The 17,869-nt window shown below is 46.7% G+C and overlaps 1 protein-coding gene across 2 annotated transcripts in view; it reads right to left on the bottom strand.

Annotated features, from left to right (window-relative positions):
• Window positions 1–17,372, bottom strand: part of STK26 (serine/threonine kinase 26) — a 31,659-nt gene extending 14,287 nt beyond the window's left edge. Inside the window, exons 1-4 of one of the 2 annotated variants that reach the window (XM_058196615.1) lie at window positions 17,177–17,372; window positions 16,792–16,901; window positions 6,076–6,363; window positions 1,800–1,856 (exon numbers count right to left, since the gene is read on the bottom strand). In XM_058196615.1, the coding sequence (XP_058052598.1) occupies window positions 1,800–1,856; window positions 6,076–6,363; window positions 16,792–16,901; window positions 17,177–17,357 (636 nt within the window). In that variant the 5' untranslated portion in view covers window positions 17,358–17,372. The remainder of the gene's footprint in view (window positions 1–1,799; window positions 1,857–6,075; window positions 6,364–16,791; window positions 16,902–17,176) is intronic. The other variant, XM_058196616.1, reaches the window with a different exon arrangement.
• Between the last annotated feature and the right edge of the window lie 497 nt (window positions 17,373–17,869).

Below are 17,869 nucleotides of genomic sequence, written 5' to 3'. Positions count from 1 at the left end.
GAGAGCCATCCAAGGCTGAACGGAGTTGCACCAGCGAAGCTAAACGTAAGCAGAGGCTGACATTCTAAGGAGAGAAAAGCAGGCTTCAAACCCCACAGATGACATTTCTGGGCGGCCCAGATGTAAATACCGTGGCAGAATTATCTTGGAGGAAAAGGCTGGGTCTCCCGGAGAGGCCTGTGGTCAAGCTGGCCTGGGGGGATAAGGGAAAACCAGACACCACCCTCCAGCCGGGCTCTCTGCTTTCTCAGCCCCTCCTGAGCTGCAGCCACCGTGAAGGCCGCCTCTGTCATAAGCAATGGGCCCTTTCAGGCTTTAAATTGACAGGAACTCAAAATGGAAACGCCAGCTCAGTTTTAGCCCTCAAGGTTAGCTGTGTTTGCTCCCAACAGCAAACTCTCTGGATCTCCTTCCAACAGAAACATCTCTCTGTGTTAAAAAAAAACCAACACACCCCACCTTTCTATTCATTAACTGCAACGGATAGTTTTTCATTAAAAAACACGCTCTTCCTTCTAATAGAAGTTTCTTTATGGTCTGAGCCGGAGGGACTGTAAAGTAACCCTGTGTTCCTCTGCCACCGGACCCAAAAGGAAACACCGGAGTGAAATCTAAATTTCTTTCCTACCGGTTCTGTGGGCGTGGCTTGCTGGGGGTGGGGCCATGTGACTGGGAGGGCGTGGCTATGTAACCAGGTGACTGGGGAATCAAAAGACAGAAACCCACTAGCAATGTCCTGCTGGAGCAGGGTTGGACTAGATGACCTCCAGGTCCCTTTCCAGCCCTGGATTATCCTCTGAAGCTGTGTCTAGTGCCAGGTTTGTAGTCCTCCTTTCTTTTCTTTTCCTTTCCTTTCCTTTCCTTTCCTTCTTTTTCTTTCTTTCTCTCTCTCCTTCCTTCCTTCCTTCCTTCCTCTCTCTCTCTCAAATGATCCCCCCATTTTTTGCCTACACACCCCATTTTTTGCCTAGCAGACTTTAGCTTTTTTACTTTTTAAAAAATGCTTTTAAATTTTTTTTAAAAAAAGGCCTCTGACGATCAGCCACTCAGCTGGGGTTGTCAGAGCCTTGTTTTAACCTTTTAAAAGCATTTTTTTACAACCTCTTTGGTCGAAGAGATTGTTAAAAAATGTTTTTAAAAGAAAAAAAAAGGCTCTGATGATCGCGTGGCTCAGCTGGACATGGCCAGGGATTTTTGCTACCAGTTCTCCAAACCACCCACCGCCGTTGCTACCAGATCGGCCGATCCGGTCCGAACCGGGAGCATTTCACCCCTGGGACACACTGAAGTCCCTGTGTCAACCGGAGGCTCCTGCAGGAAAACCTGCGCTAATAAGAAAACATTTTTCAATCTTTGCCCAAGGACTGAGTCACGAAAGCAGCTCGGTCGAGTTTCACACCCTCTCGAGCCTCGATGGCAGAGAGGAAGGAGACCTGTTTGTTTCTGCCAGAGGTGACCCGTCCTTGCCCCTGGGCCTTTGTGGTGGACAAGGTCTCTCCCTGGAGGTATTGCAATCTGAAGAAAGTGGCACAAGACAGCAGACAGTTCACGGGGCTGTTACAAGCCACCATTAATAGACCTTTAAAAAACAATCCGGAGTTTCCAAAATGCAAACTTTGGGACTACGGGCAAGTAATCAGGTGTATCTTTTAGTGCTGCATATACACTGAGCTCTTCGCTCAAACATCGATTATATCTAGAGTCCCTGACTAGCAATTCCAGAATCATGAAATGGCAACATCCATTTCAATAGCTTACAACACAATCAACCAAGGTCATAAAGTAACTGAAATACTTACCAAATCCAGGGCCGATCCCCCACCTAAATATTCCATTATTATCCACAACTTTGTGCCCTAAAAGGGAATGCAGGTAAAAAGTTAGCTTTTTTTCTCTCCTGATTTCTCTGGATAGAGGAAAGTGGGAAAAGGCCAGGAACCATGTGGATTATTTTATTTTTTTGCGGGGGGGGGAAGCTATAACTGTAATATATCTGAAAACAGCACTAAGCTAAAGATCCACTGTGACCACAAAAAGAACAAACTAAATTTGGGGTCTTCTCTGTGCTTGGTTGTCTGAGCTTGCAGACATTTTATTACCCTCATCAGTGCCAGTGGGTGAGGAACCAGATCAGTGGTGGGTTTCAAATTTTTTTTACTACCGGTTCTGTGGGTGTGGCTTGGTGGGCGTGGCAGGGGAAGGATACTGTAAAATTAATATTAGTTACTATTAGTTGGTGTATTAGTTTTTTAATATTTTGGCCATTATTTATATAAGTTTTTAGTCTGTTTTTAATGTGTACTTATTGTATCTTTTAAATCGGCTGTTAACCGCCCTGAGTCCTTCGGGAGAAGGGCGGTATACAAATGCAATAAATAAATAAATAAATAAATAAATAAATAAATAAATAAATAAATAAATCTGCATTCCCTCCCCAATCCAGGGGAAGGACACTGCAAAATCCCCTTTTCCTCCTGATCAGCTGGGACTTGGGAGGCAGAGAATAGATGGGGGCGGGGCCAGTCAAAATTTTTACTACCGGTTCTCCGAACTACTCAAACTTTCCGCTACCGGTTCTCCAGAACTGGTCAGAAGCTGCTGAAACCCACCTCTAAACCACACCAAAGACTGGCAGGGCGAGTGACGGTATATAAACAGAGTAAACCTTGCATTCTCTCCCATTGGTGATGTTACCTGCTTTTGGTCACGAAATGCCTGCAAGCAACAACCAACAGAGTAACAGAGTTGGATGGGACCTTGAAGGTCTTCTAGTCCGGCCCCCTGCTCAAGCAGGAGACCTAGACAATTTGAGACGTGTGTCTGCCCTGATCTCTTCTTAAAAACCTCCAGGGAATGAAGCAACCACGACTTCGGGAGGGAAGCCGTTTCACTGGGGAATTGTAACCAGCTTGAGACCAGATTTCCGTACCACAATTGCCTGCCAGCTAAAATAGGATTTGGGTCCTGATTGGGGCCGTTTCAGCAAGACCGAAGAGCCGTTAATTTGCATGTTAAGTTTTGCTGCCCCACCTCTGTTCTCACCACTCCTGTTAATACTTTAAATGCCAGTTACAAGTTCTCAGCTGCCACTTTTAGAAAGTGGTGGGGGATTTGTAGTGGGACGTTTTTACTGGTTGTATTGTGTGATTTTATAAATGACCACACAAAGCAACCGTCACGGTAATTTTCGAGCCCTCTGTCGCTTGAAGGGAAAAAACCTTTGTGTACATTCCAGGGAGTTGCTCTGTGATTGGTGGTTGTCTGTAGTAAAAAAGGGACTTTCGTCCTTCCAAAGAGTTTCACCACTTTTGAGTATTTACATCAGCAACCAACCAGGATATTTTTAGCTGGGAACTTATCAGCCTCCCACTTTCCATTTAGAGATGAGTTTCAGAAAAGGGGACTCCAGTCTTAAGCTAAAAATCGGTCCAAACCCAGGGCTGAAATGCTCCCGGACCGGGTCGCCTGATCCGGTAGTGATGGTGGCAGGTGGTTCGGAGAACCGGTACCAAAAATCCCTGCCCTCCCCTCCATGCCCAGCTGAGCCGTGCGATCATCAGAGTTTTTTTTTTAAACTTATAAAAGCATTTTTCTTTAGCTGAAAAAATGCTTTTAAAAGTAAAAAAAAAAAAAAGTTGGCCACCCACCCAGTCACATTACCTCCCCCCACCAAGCCACACCCACAGAACCGGTAGTAACAAATTTTACATTTCACCACTAGTCCAAACCTCTGGGTAAGCAGTCCACAGATGGGGGCTGCTACCCTCGTCTTAGTCGAGAGGCTGCCAATCAAGGCCTTAGAACAGGGGTTGGGGAATTATGGCCCCTTTATGGCTTGTGGACTTCAACTCCCAGAATTCCCGAGCCAGCCTCATGCTGGCTCGGGAATTCTGGGAGTTGGAGTCCACAAGTCATAAAGGAGCCAGGGTTCCCCACCTCTGCCTTTGAAGGAGAGGCCCCTGGGTGCAGGGGCTTGTAGGGCCGCTAGAGCAGGGGTCTCCAACCTTGGCAACTTTTAAGACTTGCGGACTTCAACTCCCAGAGTTCCTCAGCCAGCAGGTAGAAATCTGGGAGTTGAAGTACACGTCTCTTAGCTGAAGTCGAGGGCCGGTTGAGGAATTCTAGAAGTCCAGAAGTCTTAAAGTTGCCAAGGCTGGAGACCCCTGCCCTGGAGGTAAGATGTTTTCCCCCTTCCCCTCATTAACAGAAAGTCTCCACCCCCGTCCTTTGTATCGTTTGCTCCAGTGGTGGGTTTGAAATTTTTTTACTACCGGTTCTGTGGATGTGGCTTGGTGGGCATGGCAGGGGAAGGATACTATAAAATCTCCATTCCATCCCCACTCCAGGGGAAGGTTACTGCAAAATCCCCATTTCCTCCCAATCAGCTGGGACTCGGGAGGCAGAGAATAGATGGGAGTGGGGCCAGTCAGCATTTTTACTACTGGTTCTCCGAACTACTCAAAATTTCCGCTACCGGTTCTCCAGAACTGGTCAGAACCTGCTGAAACCCACCTCCGTTTTGCTCCCTGAAACCAACCAGTAATGTCAATTGGAAGATTTGGGGCAATTTTCCACCCAGGGCCTCTGTTACGGACAAGTTTTAACCCAACAGCATTTCCTCGAGACAGACCGAAAACCAGGCACGAGGCATGTTGTGGCGGATGCAAGAGCAGCTCTTGAACAGAGCTCGCTTTGTTAGGCCAACACGCAAGGCATTTACCCTCCAGAGGTTGGGAACGGAGAGGTCAGGTATTTTTGCTACTTTTAGCACCTTCCATAACGCTCCTCTGTGCTAGCAGGGAAAACTGGAAACAAACGCTGGTTCTTTTACACGGCTGTGGTTTCAGAGGCGCCTTTGGTGGGTACAGGGTGAGTTACAAACGCCCTGCACCAAAAACGTCTCTGAGAATCTGCCAGAATAAACCGTAACTGGGTGTGGATCTTTTTTCCCTTGGCATCCAAGGAGCCGCTTGGCTAACTGTTACAGGCCCAGGACATTTAATGCAGGTACGTAGAAGCGAGGACATGCTTGGTCTTTGGAGGAGCAGAAGTGGGTTCATTCAGAAACCTCTGAACCATGTTAGTTAGTCAGAAAAGGTGCAAAAATGGCTCCTCCTCCTGATTTTGTTTCTACCAGTCTTGAATCCACAGCAGAAATCAGTTGCAATTCTGATTATGCTTTGGGGATTATGGAACAACTTAGGCGTTAAAGAAAATCTCTTTCTATTACAATTCCTATTTTTTAAAAAAAGATGTTGAGACCCTAGAAAGAGTGCAGAGAAGAGCAACCAGGATGATTAGGGGTCTGGAAGCTAAAACATACGATGAACAGTTGCAGGAACTGGGCCCTGCTAGTCTAGGGAAGAGAAGGACCAGGGGAGACATGACAGCAGCCTCCCAATATTTGAGGGGCTCCCACAGAGAGGAGGAAGGGGGTCAAGCTATTTTCCAAGGGACCCGAAGGCCAGACAAGGAAGAATGGATGGAAGCCGAACAAGGAGAGATTCAACCTGGAAATAAGGAGAAATTTTCTGACAGAGAGAACAATCGATCAATGGAATAGAAGTTGCCATCGGAAGTTGTGGGAGCTTCATCACTGGAGGCTTTCAAGAAGAGAATCTGTCAGAAATGATATAGGGTCTCCTGCTTGGACGGGGGGTTGGACTAGATGACCCCCAAGGTCCCTTCCAACTCTGTTAATCTGTTAGAATTAAAATCCTATGGAATCTGGACACCGTAATAGTCTAGACTAGAAGTTCACAGGTAAACTGTCCCACACAGGGAAGGGCCAATGCTGGATGGGTGGCCTCTGAACTGAACCGGAAGCACGTCTGGGCCACACCTGGCATGAAGCAGGGTGAGCCGATTCCAGATGTGGACAGAAAACCTTGGCTGCCCCTCCGAGTTTGCAGGTAAAGCATTCGTGCTCCCTCCAAACCCAGCCAAGGAAAGTCAAAATGGGGCGCACCATGTCCCACCCTCTCCATGGCTCCTGGACACCCCAACTCGGTCCCTCCCTGCAGAACCCCCCCCCCCCGACATCCCAATGGAGCCCGGAGCGAAGGTCCCTCTTACCTTCAGGTAGGAGCCGTAGTATTTGGTGACGTAAGGGCTGTCACACTGGCTGAGCACCGTGATCTCCTGCTGGATGTCCTCGATCTCATCCTCAGCTTCTTCCAAGTCGATGATTTTAATGGCCACCACGTGCTGCGTCCGGTTATCGATGCCCTTGAAGACTTCTCCGAAGGAGCCCTTCCCGATGCGCTCCAGCTTGGTGAAAAGCCCCTCGGGGTCTGCTCGGTGGTTCTGCAGGGGAGCCAAGAGGAGGCACCAGGGGTGAAGTCCAGCAGGTTCCGACAGGTTCTGGAGAACCGGCAGCGGAAAATTTGAGTAGTTCGGAGCAAGGGTCGCCAACCTTGGTCCCTTTAAGACTTGTGGACTTCAACTCCCAGAATTCCTCAGCCAGCTTTGCTGACTGAGGGACTCTGGGAGTTGAAGTCCACAAGTCTTAAAGGGACCAAGATTGGAGACCTCCAGTTCAGAGAACCAGCAAATGGCACCACTGGCTGGCCCCAGAGTGGGGTGGGAATGGAGATTTTGCAATATCCTTCCCCTGCCACACCCACCAAGCCACGACACGCCCACAGAACCGGCAGTATAAAAATTGAATTCCACCATTGGGAGCCACCGACATTTCAAGGCAGCCTGGGACTTCGAGCTCGGCTGAAGATTTCAACTGAGGGGTCGCCACAAATAAGGGGGTCTCTCCCTGAAAACCTGCATGGGAGCTACTCCTAATCCTGTGCGCAATCTCAGAAGCTATACCCAAGTGTGCAGCTGCACATCACTGGCCTTTGCTGACAGCTCCATTTCCAAGAATGCCTCAGAATAAAAATGGTAGATGGAGGCAAATTAAGACTGGCTTGTCCAGGAAAAGGACAAAAAAAAAAAAAAAAAGCAAGGGTCTTGATAAGGACTTCAAGGCCGCCCTTCTAGGGATGCCGAGTTGGGGACTCAGTCCGGGGTCATGTCTCAAGTCACGGAAAAAGAGGACTAGGTTAGAACAGCCCACCAGGCAGTCCAGATGAATTCCGAGGCTGCAAGTTAGTGAAACCTGCTCCCGGTAAGTTGCTGTTTGAGTCTAAGGCAGGGCACTCCAACCTTGGCAACTTTACGACTTGGGGAATTCTGGGAGTGGAAGTCCACAAGTCTTAAAAGTTGCCAAGATTGGAGACTCCTGTTCTCATGGCCAGGGACCAGGAGGGTTGTGGTCTCCTCTATCCTGGCTGAAGAATGGGGCTCTACTGCTGACCCCGCAGGGTCTTCAGAAGACGGGCCTTGAAGGCCTTCTACAAACCCTTGCCGAAGAAAAGAGCTGCTTTCCCGCAACATGTTCTAAATTGTCCTTTTTGTGCATGAGCATCCAGGGTTGTGCAACATTTCCCCCTTGCCTAATTGTTTCTCTTTAGAAACCAGCTGATAATTACCCAGACAGCGGCCTTCCTTTCTCGCTGGAAAAGCTCAATCCCCTGATGGAAATTTCCATTCCTACATCTCGGGCTTTGGTCCGGCACAACTGGCCAAGGCTACTCAGTGTACACAAACAGGCCACTGCAAGACCTCCCTCCCTCCACCCCTCCCCCTTTCTTTCTTTCTTTCTCTCTCTCTCTCTCTTTCTTTCTTCTTTCTTTCTTTCTTTTCTTCCTTCCTTTTTCTTTCTCTCTCTCTCTCTCTCTCTCTTTCTTTTTTCTTCTGAAGCAAGTCAGGAGGTGGTGTCAGTGTCCTGGGTTCCAGGCATTTGGAAGTCAAGGAGGAATTTCCAGAACTCGATGTATTTTTAGAACAGCTGCCCCTGAAAATCCTGTTTAAAAGCGCAACAGCAGCTCTATGCAAAGATCGCTCCAGTTGAAAGGAACGTAAGCACATGAACTAATCCAGTATTCAGACCAGACCGGATCTTGGAAGCATTTTACAAGCCACATTTGCATTCTTAAAACTCTCCTGAGGCACTGGGGACTCCCAGGAAACTGAGTGAGAAAGCAAGAGGATTGAGGGTGCTCTTGTTCTACAACAAGAAGGGGTGCCCAATCTTGGCAACTTTAAGACTTGTGGACTTCAACTCCCAGAATGCCCCAGCCAGACATGAATGATAGAGTTGGAAGGGACCAGAAGGGTCACCACTGTTTCTCAACCTCGGCAACTTTAAGACTTATGGACTCTGATTCCCAGAATTCCCCAGCCAGCCAAGACGTATCATCTGCCATACTACACCCACGGTGTCTGAATTGATAGTTTGGTTCATGCAATGTGTGGATAAGATGAATCAGTTTTTGCCAAACCTCGGGTTAACCTTCCTTAGCCTCATGGGTGAACCAGATCTTGAATTTCAATGCCCCTGCAGAAAAACAACTGAAAGCTCCCTGGTTTAAAAAAAGAAGAAGCAGCAAAAACAGAAGTCTCACATGTACACAAGTTCCTCCTCTGGTTTGATCCTCAAAATAAGAAGGCTGATTAGCCGCAACTGCGCAGCCTACGCAACATTTAAGTTGCGCTCTGAAACTGAACATGCTAACAAGACTCAGGATGACACAGCCACCCATCAAAGGAACCTCTGGCTGGGGCTGCTTCAGAAGGCCAAACTGGAGCATAAAGCTGCTTTTCAGAGAGGCCTGTTTGAGCCTGAAGTCGAGAACAAGGCTTCGTGTTTTCCAAGCTGTCTTTTGTGAGAGCACACTTTAAACCAAGAGTGTTTGATCCTCCCCGTTACAAATGCAGGAGTAATCTGGAACTCAAGAGGGAAAGTGCCTCTTTTCCTGACAAAGCTTGATCAAGATGACAACAAAGCAAGCGCGACAAGAATAATCTTGTTCTTATGAGATGCACGACAAATTGCTGCCCTTCATTAAAAACAGCACCCAGAGATTGCAGGCTTAGATAAATGATGATCTCTCAGCCAGTTAAGATTCTTGACAAACTGCTAAGGACGATTGTTAATGGATTTTAGTGGGATCCAGTTCTGAGTAAGCAATCTGGTTAAGAGAGATCAGGAAACATCCCAGCCATGGTTTTCTATGATTTCACCACTTATAAGATGGATAGGATCATCCATATTATTTCTGTTACTTTCCGAGTCTATAAAAATGGAGGCAGAGATGCTGAAAGGGGTCCTTATTTCATTTTAAATCTTCCCCATTCCATTTATTTACATGTTTTTATACTGCCACAAGGACTCCACAAGATTCAGGAGCAATAATTTCCAACATTATTCTACAACAATAATTCTACAGAGGAATGATTGAGTCTGTCATTTGCACCTCTATAACTGTCTGGTTTGGTTCTGCAACCCAACAAGACAGACACAGACTTCAGAGGATCATTAGAACTGCAGAAAAAACAATGGCTACCAACCTGCCTTCCATTGAGGACCTGTATACTGCACAAGTCAAAAAGAGGGCTGTGAAAATATTTACAGACTCCTCGCATCCAGGACATAAACTGTTTCAACTCCTACCCTCAAAACGACGCTATAGAGCACTGCACACCAGAACAACCAGACACAAGAACAGTTTTTCCCCGAAGGCCATCACTCTGCTAAACAAATAATTTCCTCAACACTGTCGAACTATTTACTAAATCTCCACTACTATTAATCTTCTCATTGTTCCCATCACCCATCTCCTTCCACATATGACTGTATGACAGTAACTTTGTTGGTTGTATACTTACGATTTATACTGTTATTGTTTCCTGATTGCTTATTTGTACCCTATGACTATCATTAAGTGTCGTACCTTAAGATTCTTGATGAATGTATCTTTTCTTTTATGTACACTGAGAGCACATGCACCAAAGACAAATTCCTTGTGTGTCCAATCACACTTGGCCAATAAAAAAAATCTATTCTATTCTATTCTATTATTTCGTCGCATGGTAATGCTGAACATTGCACTTTGTGTGAACGGTTGATAAGGATTTTCTTTTTTTTTTAATGTTCCTGACGATATATGCCCATGAGCAGGCTTTTTTCAGTTTCTTGATAACTGCTCAAGAACATAGTTTGAAAACAGCTTTTTAAAATAGTCTCTTCTGTAATGCCAAGAGCCGTTTTGAATTCCAAGTGGCCCCAATAGGAGACTGGTGGGTGTTATCGTTGTTTTAATTCGTTTGCTAATTTAAACTCCTGTGAAACTTGAAAAACCAAGCAATCTGTGAACTGAGCCAGGAATTATTTTTACAAATGGCAGGAATGCTGGTTGGATTCCAGGTTTTTCTACACGGCGCCTGCGATATTAGGATCTGAACGAGAGCGCTATTGCTAAATATAGGTAGCCCTCAACCTACGGCCACAATTGAGCCCAAAATTTATGATGCTAAGGGAGAAATTTGTTAACTGATCCGTTTTACGACTTTTCTTCCCACATTTGTTAGGTGAGTCGCTGCAGTTCTTAAGTGAAGTCACACGGTTGTTAAGCGAATCCGGTTTCCCTGTTGACTTGGTTTGGTCGCAAAAGGGGATCACCTGACCCTCCCCCGAGACACTGTGACCGTCATAGATGTGAGTCAGTTGTCCAGTATCCGAATGTAAATCATGTGATCATGGGAGACGCTGCAATGGCCATAAGTGTGGAAAAATGGTCATAAGTATGTTTCAGAGGTGATGTAACTTTGAACGGTCACTAAGTGAACTGTTGTAAGTCAAGGACTACCTGCAATACAGACTGCCTCGCTTCCAGCCCAGGAAAAGGAGCTAAAGGAGTGTTTCTTCAACTTAGGAACTTTTTAAGATACGTGGACTTCAGCTCCCAGAATTAGCCAGCCAGCATAGCTGGCTGGGGAATTCTGGGAGTTGAAGTCTACGTATCTTTAAAGTTCTTATGGTTGAGAAGCACCAAGCAAGCAATTTTTATCCCACCAGGATGTTTGCCTCGAACCTCAATCGCATTTGGCCACCGCTGAATATTTTGGGAGCTGAAAACTTTTGTATCTGAAGACCCTCAGATTCAGTCACCCAAAATCAGATCTAATTACAGTTGTGGCCAAAATTGTGGAAACCTTTTGGGGAAAGTGTATTTTTGAGGTTTGATAGCTAATAACACCACTTTTTTTTTGGGAGTTTCAAGATAATCGTATTCCACTGTTGGAATGGCCTGGGAATAGCCCTGACCATAATCCAATTGAAAATCTATGGAGCCGACTAAAGAAACTGGTTAGTCAGAAGTGACCCAGCAATAAAACCCAGTTAACAGAAGCGATCCTTCAATCTTGGCTTCACATTAGAACAGCAGCAGAACTCAAAGACTTGGTTCACTCCATGGGAAGATGCTGTAAGGCTGTCATTCATGCTAAACTTTACCCAACTAAGTATTAACTAACATGGTGATAATTTTTGTATTTTTCTACATGTTTCACTTTTCTATATGTTTCACTTTTCTTCTTTATACTGTAACCGCTATTCTAACAGCAAATCCTTCATAAAAGTTACTGCATTACATTCTTGATTAAATTATCTTTCCATTGATATATAATTTTATGGTACTACTCAAAAAAAAAAAAAAAAAGTGGTGTTATTAGCCAGTTTTAGAAAATACACTTTTCCCAAAAGGTTTCCACAATTTTGGCCACTACTGTAAGTTCTTACGTTCCAGGAGCCAAACATTCTTGACCTCTTCCTTTTTCCAAAGGGGAATCTCTCCTCATACCTGCCAGGTAAGGATCAACATGGCTGCATCACCCTTGCTGCAAATTTAAGAATGACATCCTGAGCCCTTGGAGCAGCAGATCCAGCAAAATCCTATTTAAATTCAGAAGACCTGCAATGCTGACATAAGCTGCTTTGCGCTCAATGAAGGAGAGTTATGAATGTAACTAATGAATGTAACTAAACAAACCGAAAATACACAAATCTTTACAATCAGCTCTTTTGAAAGGAATGAATCACTGGCTTATTTTGCGATTGATTCTGCTCAAAGGTATCTTGTACCGGCTGAAAAGTCCAAATGTGTGCACTGGCTCACATTTTTCCCACAGGGCTAATAACTTCCCTGAAACTCTGAAAGGATCTTGAATTTCAGATCAGTTTACACTTCCTGAAAACAAGCCACAGGGACTTCAACGCCATCCAGAACAAAGTAACAGGATAAGTGAACAGGCTTCAATAATGGTAATTATTAGAAGTGGCCAAGTCCTTTCCTATCTTTTAATCATATAATGGTCCCTTTCTTTATTAGGAGCGTGGAGGAAGGAGGATGGCATGAGGAGCAATTTAAAAGCTTAGAAGAAAGCATCGTTTATATCACCCGCTTTCCTTTTAAATAATAATCTGATCTAAATTAAGGATCTAACAACAACAAAAAGGAGTGGTTTCATTAATAGTATTTTTGTTATCTTAATAGTATGGCAGAATGCTTTGAAGGAACCCACAAGATTATTCCAGGAATAAGAAGAGCCCCAAAATAAAAATAATTCAAAAAGGGAAACTTTTGGGCAAAACAGAAGATCAGATTTTAAAATCTGAACCTCAAAGGAATGCCTTGAAATTGCTGATATTTACTCACTGGCAAGTCCAGGAGGTAAACGGAGAAAAAATGGGCTGTGTTTTTTTTCCCTTCTCCCACTCTTTTTTCATGTGGCTGTTCTGCCACAATCTTTTCAGCTAATAGAATCTGTAATGGACTATTAATTTTCCCACACATGAAAAAATTAATTGAATTACATATCTGATTAGATATATATGCAATGCTTTTTGGGGAGGGGGGAGCGCGAGAGAAATTTCCGGAGGAGAACATGGTCAGCTTAAAAGTACTTCCTGATCAAGTAACTTTGTCCGCCTCAAGTTCCCATATTCCTCGGTGTACATTTTAAGATTACAAAAACATACTTTAACTGAATTACCTGGCTAATGCTGAACATTGAAGAGAGTTTTATATAGCACCAATATAAAATGAACTGAGCCTCACAAGAGCTGACAATCAAGATACACTGAAGTTAGACTTCATCCATGTTTAGAGGGCTGTTTCACCCATGGGCGGGATGTCACATCGCACATTAATTCAGTGGGACTACATTATTCCTAGAAAAGTACTTAATTCTAAGGAGCTGGTGGGGGAAATCTGGTGGAGAAATATCACGGCCCGCCAATCAATCTTGGTTATAATTAAAAGGAACCCTCCCCAGCCAGCAAAGCAAAGCTGGCTGGAGAATTCTGGGAGTTGAAGTCTGCCAGGCTTAAAGTTGCCAAGGTTGGAGACCCCTGTTTTAATCCATCTGCTCAGCCAACGGAACAGTAGAACTGGGGCAGAAGCAGGCCACAAATCTATGGGGCACCAGGTAGCTTCACCTTGGGGGGACAGGTGGGGTTTAGAAAGCAAAGCTCAGCGGTGCCAAACTCAATGTATGCAACCAAGATTAACCCTGATAATACAGCTGGAAGTGCAGAGATCAACCTGCCCCAACTTGAACCGAACCGTCTACAAGTTAAAACACGGATGTAAATATAGCCATGACATAAACAACCCGCTCGCTCCCTGAAGGATCATGGTGCCCTCCGAACTGAAGGCTCTCATGTTCCACAGCAACAAAAATGCCTGTTTCAACAGCTAATTCTCTGTGTTTGTTCCAGATCCTCTTGGTGCCTCTCACATCAAACGTTGCCCGCTGGAAAAGTTCTTGAGTGCACAATGTTTGTGGAATCTGAGCAGACCTGGGCACAGTCGCTTTTAATCAGCAGCTTCAAAGGCCCTAATTCTCAGCAGAGAGAAAAAACCAACCAACAGGCCTTTTCTCAGTATTTGGGTGCTTACGGCATACTGCTTTGAACAAACAGTGAACTGAACTGAGCGACACTTCCTGCACGCAGGGCTATGATAAACTTGTGGCCAGCTCACAGGGGCAAGGAAGATGTGGGGGAAAGATACTGTAAGGCGTAGATAAACTTCATTAAACACACAGTGGCTAACAGAGCACAGAGCTATCCCCTTCGCTAAGAAGGCAGGGCGATTGTACACCATCACAACTTCGAAAACGCTGGAAATAATACTCTTTCCAAAGCAACATTATTCGGTTGTGGAAAGCAACAGGCCCAAACCAAGACTGGAAATCTCAACTGGCAATCTGCTACCTTAAAATTCACTTCTATTCAAAGATGAGCTAATACACCGATGTTTGGTGGATTCACACAAAGAGCCAAACCAGACTCGGTTTCACCCACCCACTTCCTGCATTCAGATTGGCCGTTTTTAAAAAAAAATTTGCATGTGTTGGAGAAGGGCAAACGTTGGGAAAGAGGAATCCTAAAACATACACCAATTGCTAGGAAGACTGGAGCAGATCTTGAAATGATCTACCAAATGAAGGAAGCATCTTGCAAACTTTAACTTGGGTTTGTTAAGAACAGATCTTGACAGGCTAACATTATTTCAAGTTTTGGTTTGGTAACTGCCATAATAATAGACTGATTGTCCCACAAGTATCTTAGATTTGACGGTAAGTCTTCATTTGAGCAAAACCTTTGAGAAAATACACTGCATCATTGCGGCTATCAAACTAGATAAGTATGGGTGGCATGGCAATTAAACAAACAGCTCAAAAATTAGCTCAAAAAGCACACAGTGCCTCAAAAAGTGTTCATCATTTATCGTTCCTCTTCAGACTAGAAGAAAATACCATGAGAGATACCAAAAGGTTAAGACTCAGACTGTGCACATTTTTATTAATCATGGAGGAAGTGGAGGGAGAATGCTTATCATATTTGCAGATAACATTGAGGGAAGTAGCTAGTATCTTAAGACCATAGCAATAAAATTCAGACCGATCTTGATAGATTAGAGAAAGGGTCTGAAGATGTCAAAATGGAATTTAAGAAAGACCTTGCTCCAAGTTAGGAAGCTGAAAATCAAAAGTGCAGGTAGAGAAAAAGGGACCCCCTACTAGACGATACTTGTGGAGAATGTCTAGGAAAAGGGGTGGCTTACGGACTTGAGTATGAGGAAGTGATGTGGTATGGCTACAAAAAAGGCAGATGGAATTTTAGACTGCTTCAACAGAAGAACAGCTCTGAAAACACAGGAAGTCACTCTTTACGCTGCATTAATCAGACTCCATGTTGATCACTGTGTTCAGTTTTCAGCAACACACACACACACACGAAGGGCTCACACCAACTGGAGTGGATCCAGAAACGGCCAAGAGAATGACCAGAGAACTGGAAAATAAGACAGAAGGGAGGCCCTAGAAATGCTTAACCTTGAGAAGGGAAGAACAAAGAGCAATTTAGCAGCAGCTATCGGGATGTTACAACAGACATCCAATCCTGTCCACAAAGGACACTGAAGTCCCAGAACACCGAATAAGGGCCCGAAGGGACAGGTAAGCAGATTCCAAGTGAATATCCTGAAAAAAAGCAGCAGCCACTTCCTAAGATCCTGATGGTGAGGCCGGACTATCAAGAAAGATTGTAGACTTCCCTTCACTGGATGAGCTCAAGCAGAAGGAGGTCAACCATCTGTCAGGGTGGTTTACTCTGGATTTCTGCACGGAGCAGGTCCTTGGCCTGGGTGGTTAAAGCAGGCAAACACACACACACACACACAACACCTCCCAGTAGCAAACCATCATTCATAGGATGAGGAAATGAGCTGGACATAAAAGGCTGAAGAAGGGGAAGAGGAGGAAAGAAAATGTGACTTGAGGCCTCATCATGATATACCATGTTTAGTGAAGAGCCTCTGACCTGGAAGTGTCTAAATGCACCCCCCAGGCTAGCCGGGATGATGATAGTTTCTTTCCTGCCTTATTATAAACAATGGTTAATTCAGTTATGCATCCCTTAAAAGAGTCCTGTGGATTAAAGCTGTATAAAAGGCTTCTAAACAAACGAATAAATACATTTCCCATGCCGGGTTGCATGCAAAAGCTAAAAAGGATGAGAAAAAAAAAATCCCGGCTCTTTCCCGCCGAGGCATCTGATCCTGTTTCATAATAATATGATGCAAAACAAGATGGAATTAAGCAAGGACGAAAAGAATGAAACATGACATTAAATGATTTAAACAACCTTTAACACCCAAGTTTAGAAATTTAGCCTTGGGAGAAGGTTATGATGTCTGGTTATAAACAAATTCTGCAGAGGATCCAAAACAATCTGGAAAAAATAGCACAGTCTGAACTTTTGCATCCAAGCCCTTTGGGGAGAGTTTCTAGCCCTACTTTTGGGGGGTCCTTTTTGCTCATCGGCCCTTCGATGGGGGGGCCCTGGAGAAAATAAAGCTGACCGGAAGGTTCATTTGAAAAAGGTCAGATTTTTTGGGGGTGGGGGTGGGGGAAGGAAAGGACCCAATGCAGCCCAAATTTGTCTTGGCTTGGTTTGTCTTCCAAGAAGCCCCCAACTCTTTTCAGTGGAGAGAAACACCCGAGAAAAAAACCCACCCCACCCCACTCTAAAACACGGGCTGCATCTGGGGGTCTGCCAGGATTTCCCCTCCTCCCTAACCCTGGCAGAAGGACCCCCTCCCCTTGCAGACCCTCCCCATGCCAACCTGGGCTTTGCCAAGGAGCCCCCCCCCCCACCGGCAAGGGAACCGGGGTGCAATTCCTGGACCCGAGAGTTGCAAAGAGACCCCCGTGGCAAAACTCCCTCAAGGAAGCGGGGGGAGCCCTGGCCGGGGGTCTCCTCGCCCCCCCCCCCACCTCCCCGCGAGCCCCTCAGTCCCGTAGTTCCCCCCCCCCCTGCCAGGCGGGTCAGCCCGCGCCCCCCCCCCACAGGGCAGGGACCCCCGCGGGAGGGCAAAGACTCACCTGCATGCCGGGCACCTGCACGGCCACGGGCGAGAGGGCCATGGCGGCTCCGAGGAGGAGGAGGAGGAGGAGGAGGAGGAGGAGGAAGGCGGCCTCAGCTGCAACGGGGCCTGCGGGGGAGGCGGCGGGAGAAGCAGGCTGGGGGGGCTCCGCAGAGGCCCCGCCCGCCCAGGCCCACCCCGGACCCGCCCTCCCGCACTCCAGAGCCCATCCTCCCCGCCCGGAGGGCCCTCCCCGGCGGGGCGGCGGCGGCGGGGCAGGGAGGGCCTGGCCGGGCCTGGGGGCTGGTCCCAGGACGCGGGGGGGGGGCCTCCGAGGCCGACCCCCGCCGCCCTTGGGGGGCTCCCCGCCGCCGCCCCCGGCCCCGCCGCTCGCTCGCGCTCACCTTTCCGCCGCGCAGGGGAGCCGGCGCCCGCCGAACTACAGCTCCCGGCCTGCCCCGCGCGGGCGCCGCCATCTTTGGCGCAGGGGCTGCCGGGAGTTGTGGTTCGGACCAGGCAGACGGCGCTCGCCTGCAGGGCTCGCAAAGCGGAGAGACCGGTCTCGGCCACGCATGCGCGGTGCATCCCCTCCCTCTGCCCCCTTGCTTGGTGGGCATCCTTCTCTCCCCCTCCCGCAGGCATATGGCTGAGCGAGGCTCCCTCGCGGGCGGCGGGACTCAGGGGTCGACCCCCTTCATTGGTCTCCTGCGGGAGCAGCGGGGTTGGGCTAGATGACCTCCAAGGACCCTTCCAACTCTGTTACTGCACTGAACTGGAGGAGCCCCCTGCCTCAAATCGGCAGCCGGAGCCAGGCTTAAGGTTCCTCCTCCTGAATAAATGGGGAAGGGGGAAAGCTGGGGTGGGGGCTAAGTGAAGACTCTGCTCCTCCCTCATTGGGCTTAGATGATGCCCTTTGGGGGCCCCTTTTGTGCCATCTTGAGTTCTGGAATGCAATGGAGGGAAATCCATTTTTTTTTTAAAAAAAGAAAAAAGTTATGAACTCAACCGTTGCTGCACAGGGAGGCTTTTCCGAATGAACTTTTCCTTTGGGATGCAGCGTTTTCAGGGACTTCGCCCTGCTCTCCGTCTTATTCCCC

The sequence above is a fragment of the Ahaetulla prasina genome, chromosome 11, assembly GCF_028640845.1.
Source record: "Ahaetulla prasina isolate Xishuangbanna chromosome 11, ASM2864084v1, whole genome shotgun sequence".
Lineage (NCBI taxonomy): Eukaryota > Metazoa > Chordata > Lepidosauria > Squamata > Colubridae > Ahaetulla > Ahaetulla prasina.
The sequence above is the reverse complement of the archived record's forward strand: the minus strand, read 5'-3'. Positions and strand labels throughout refer to the sequence as shown.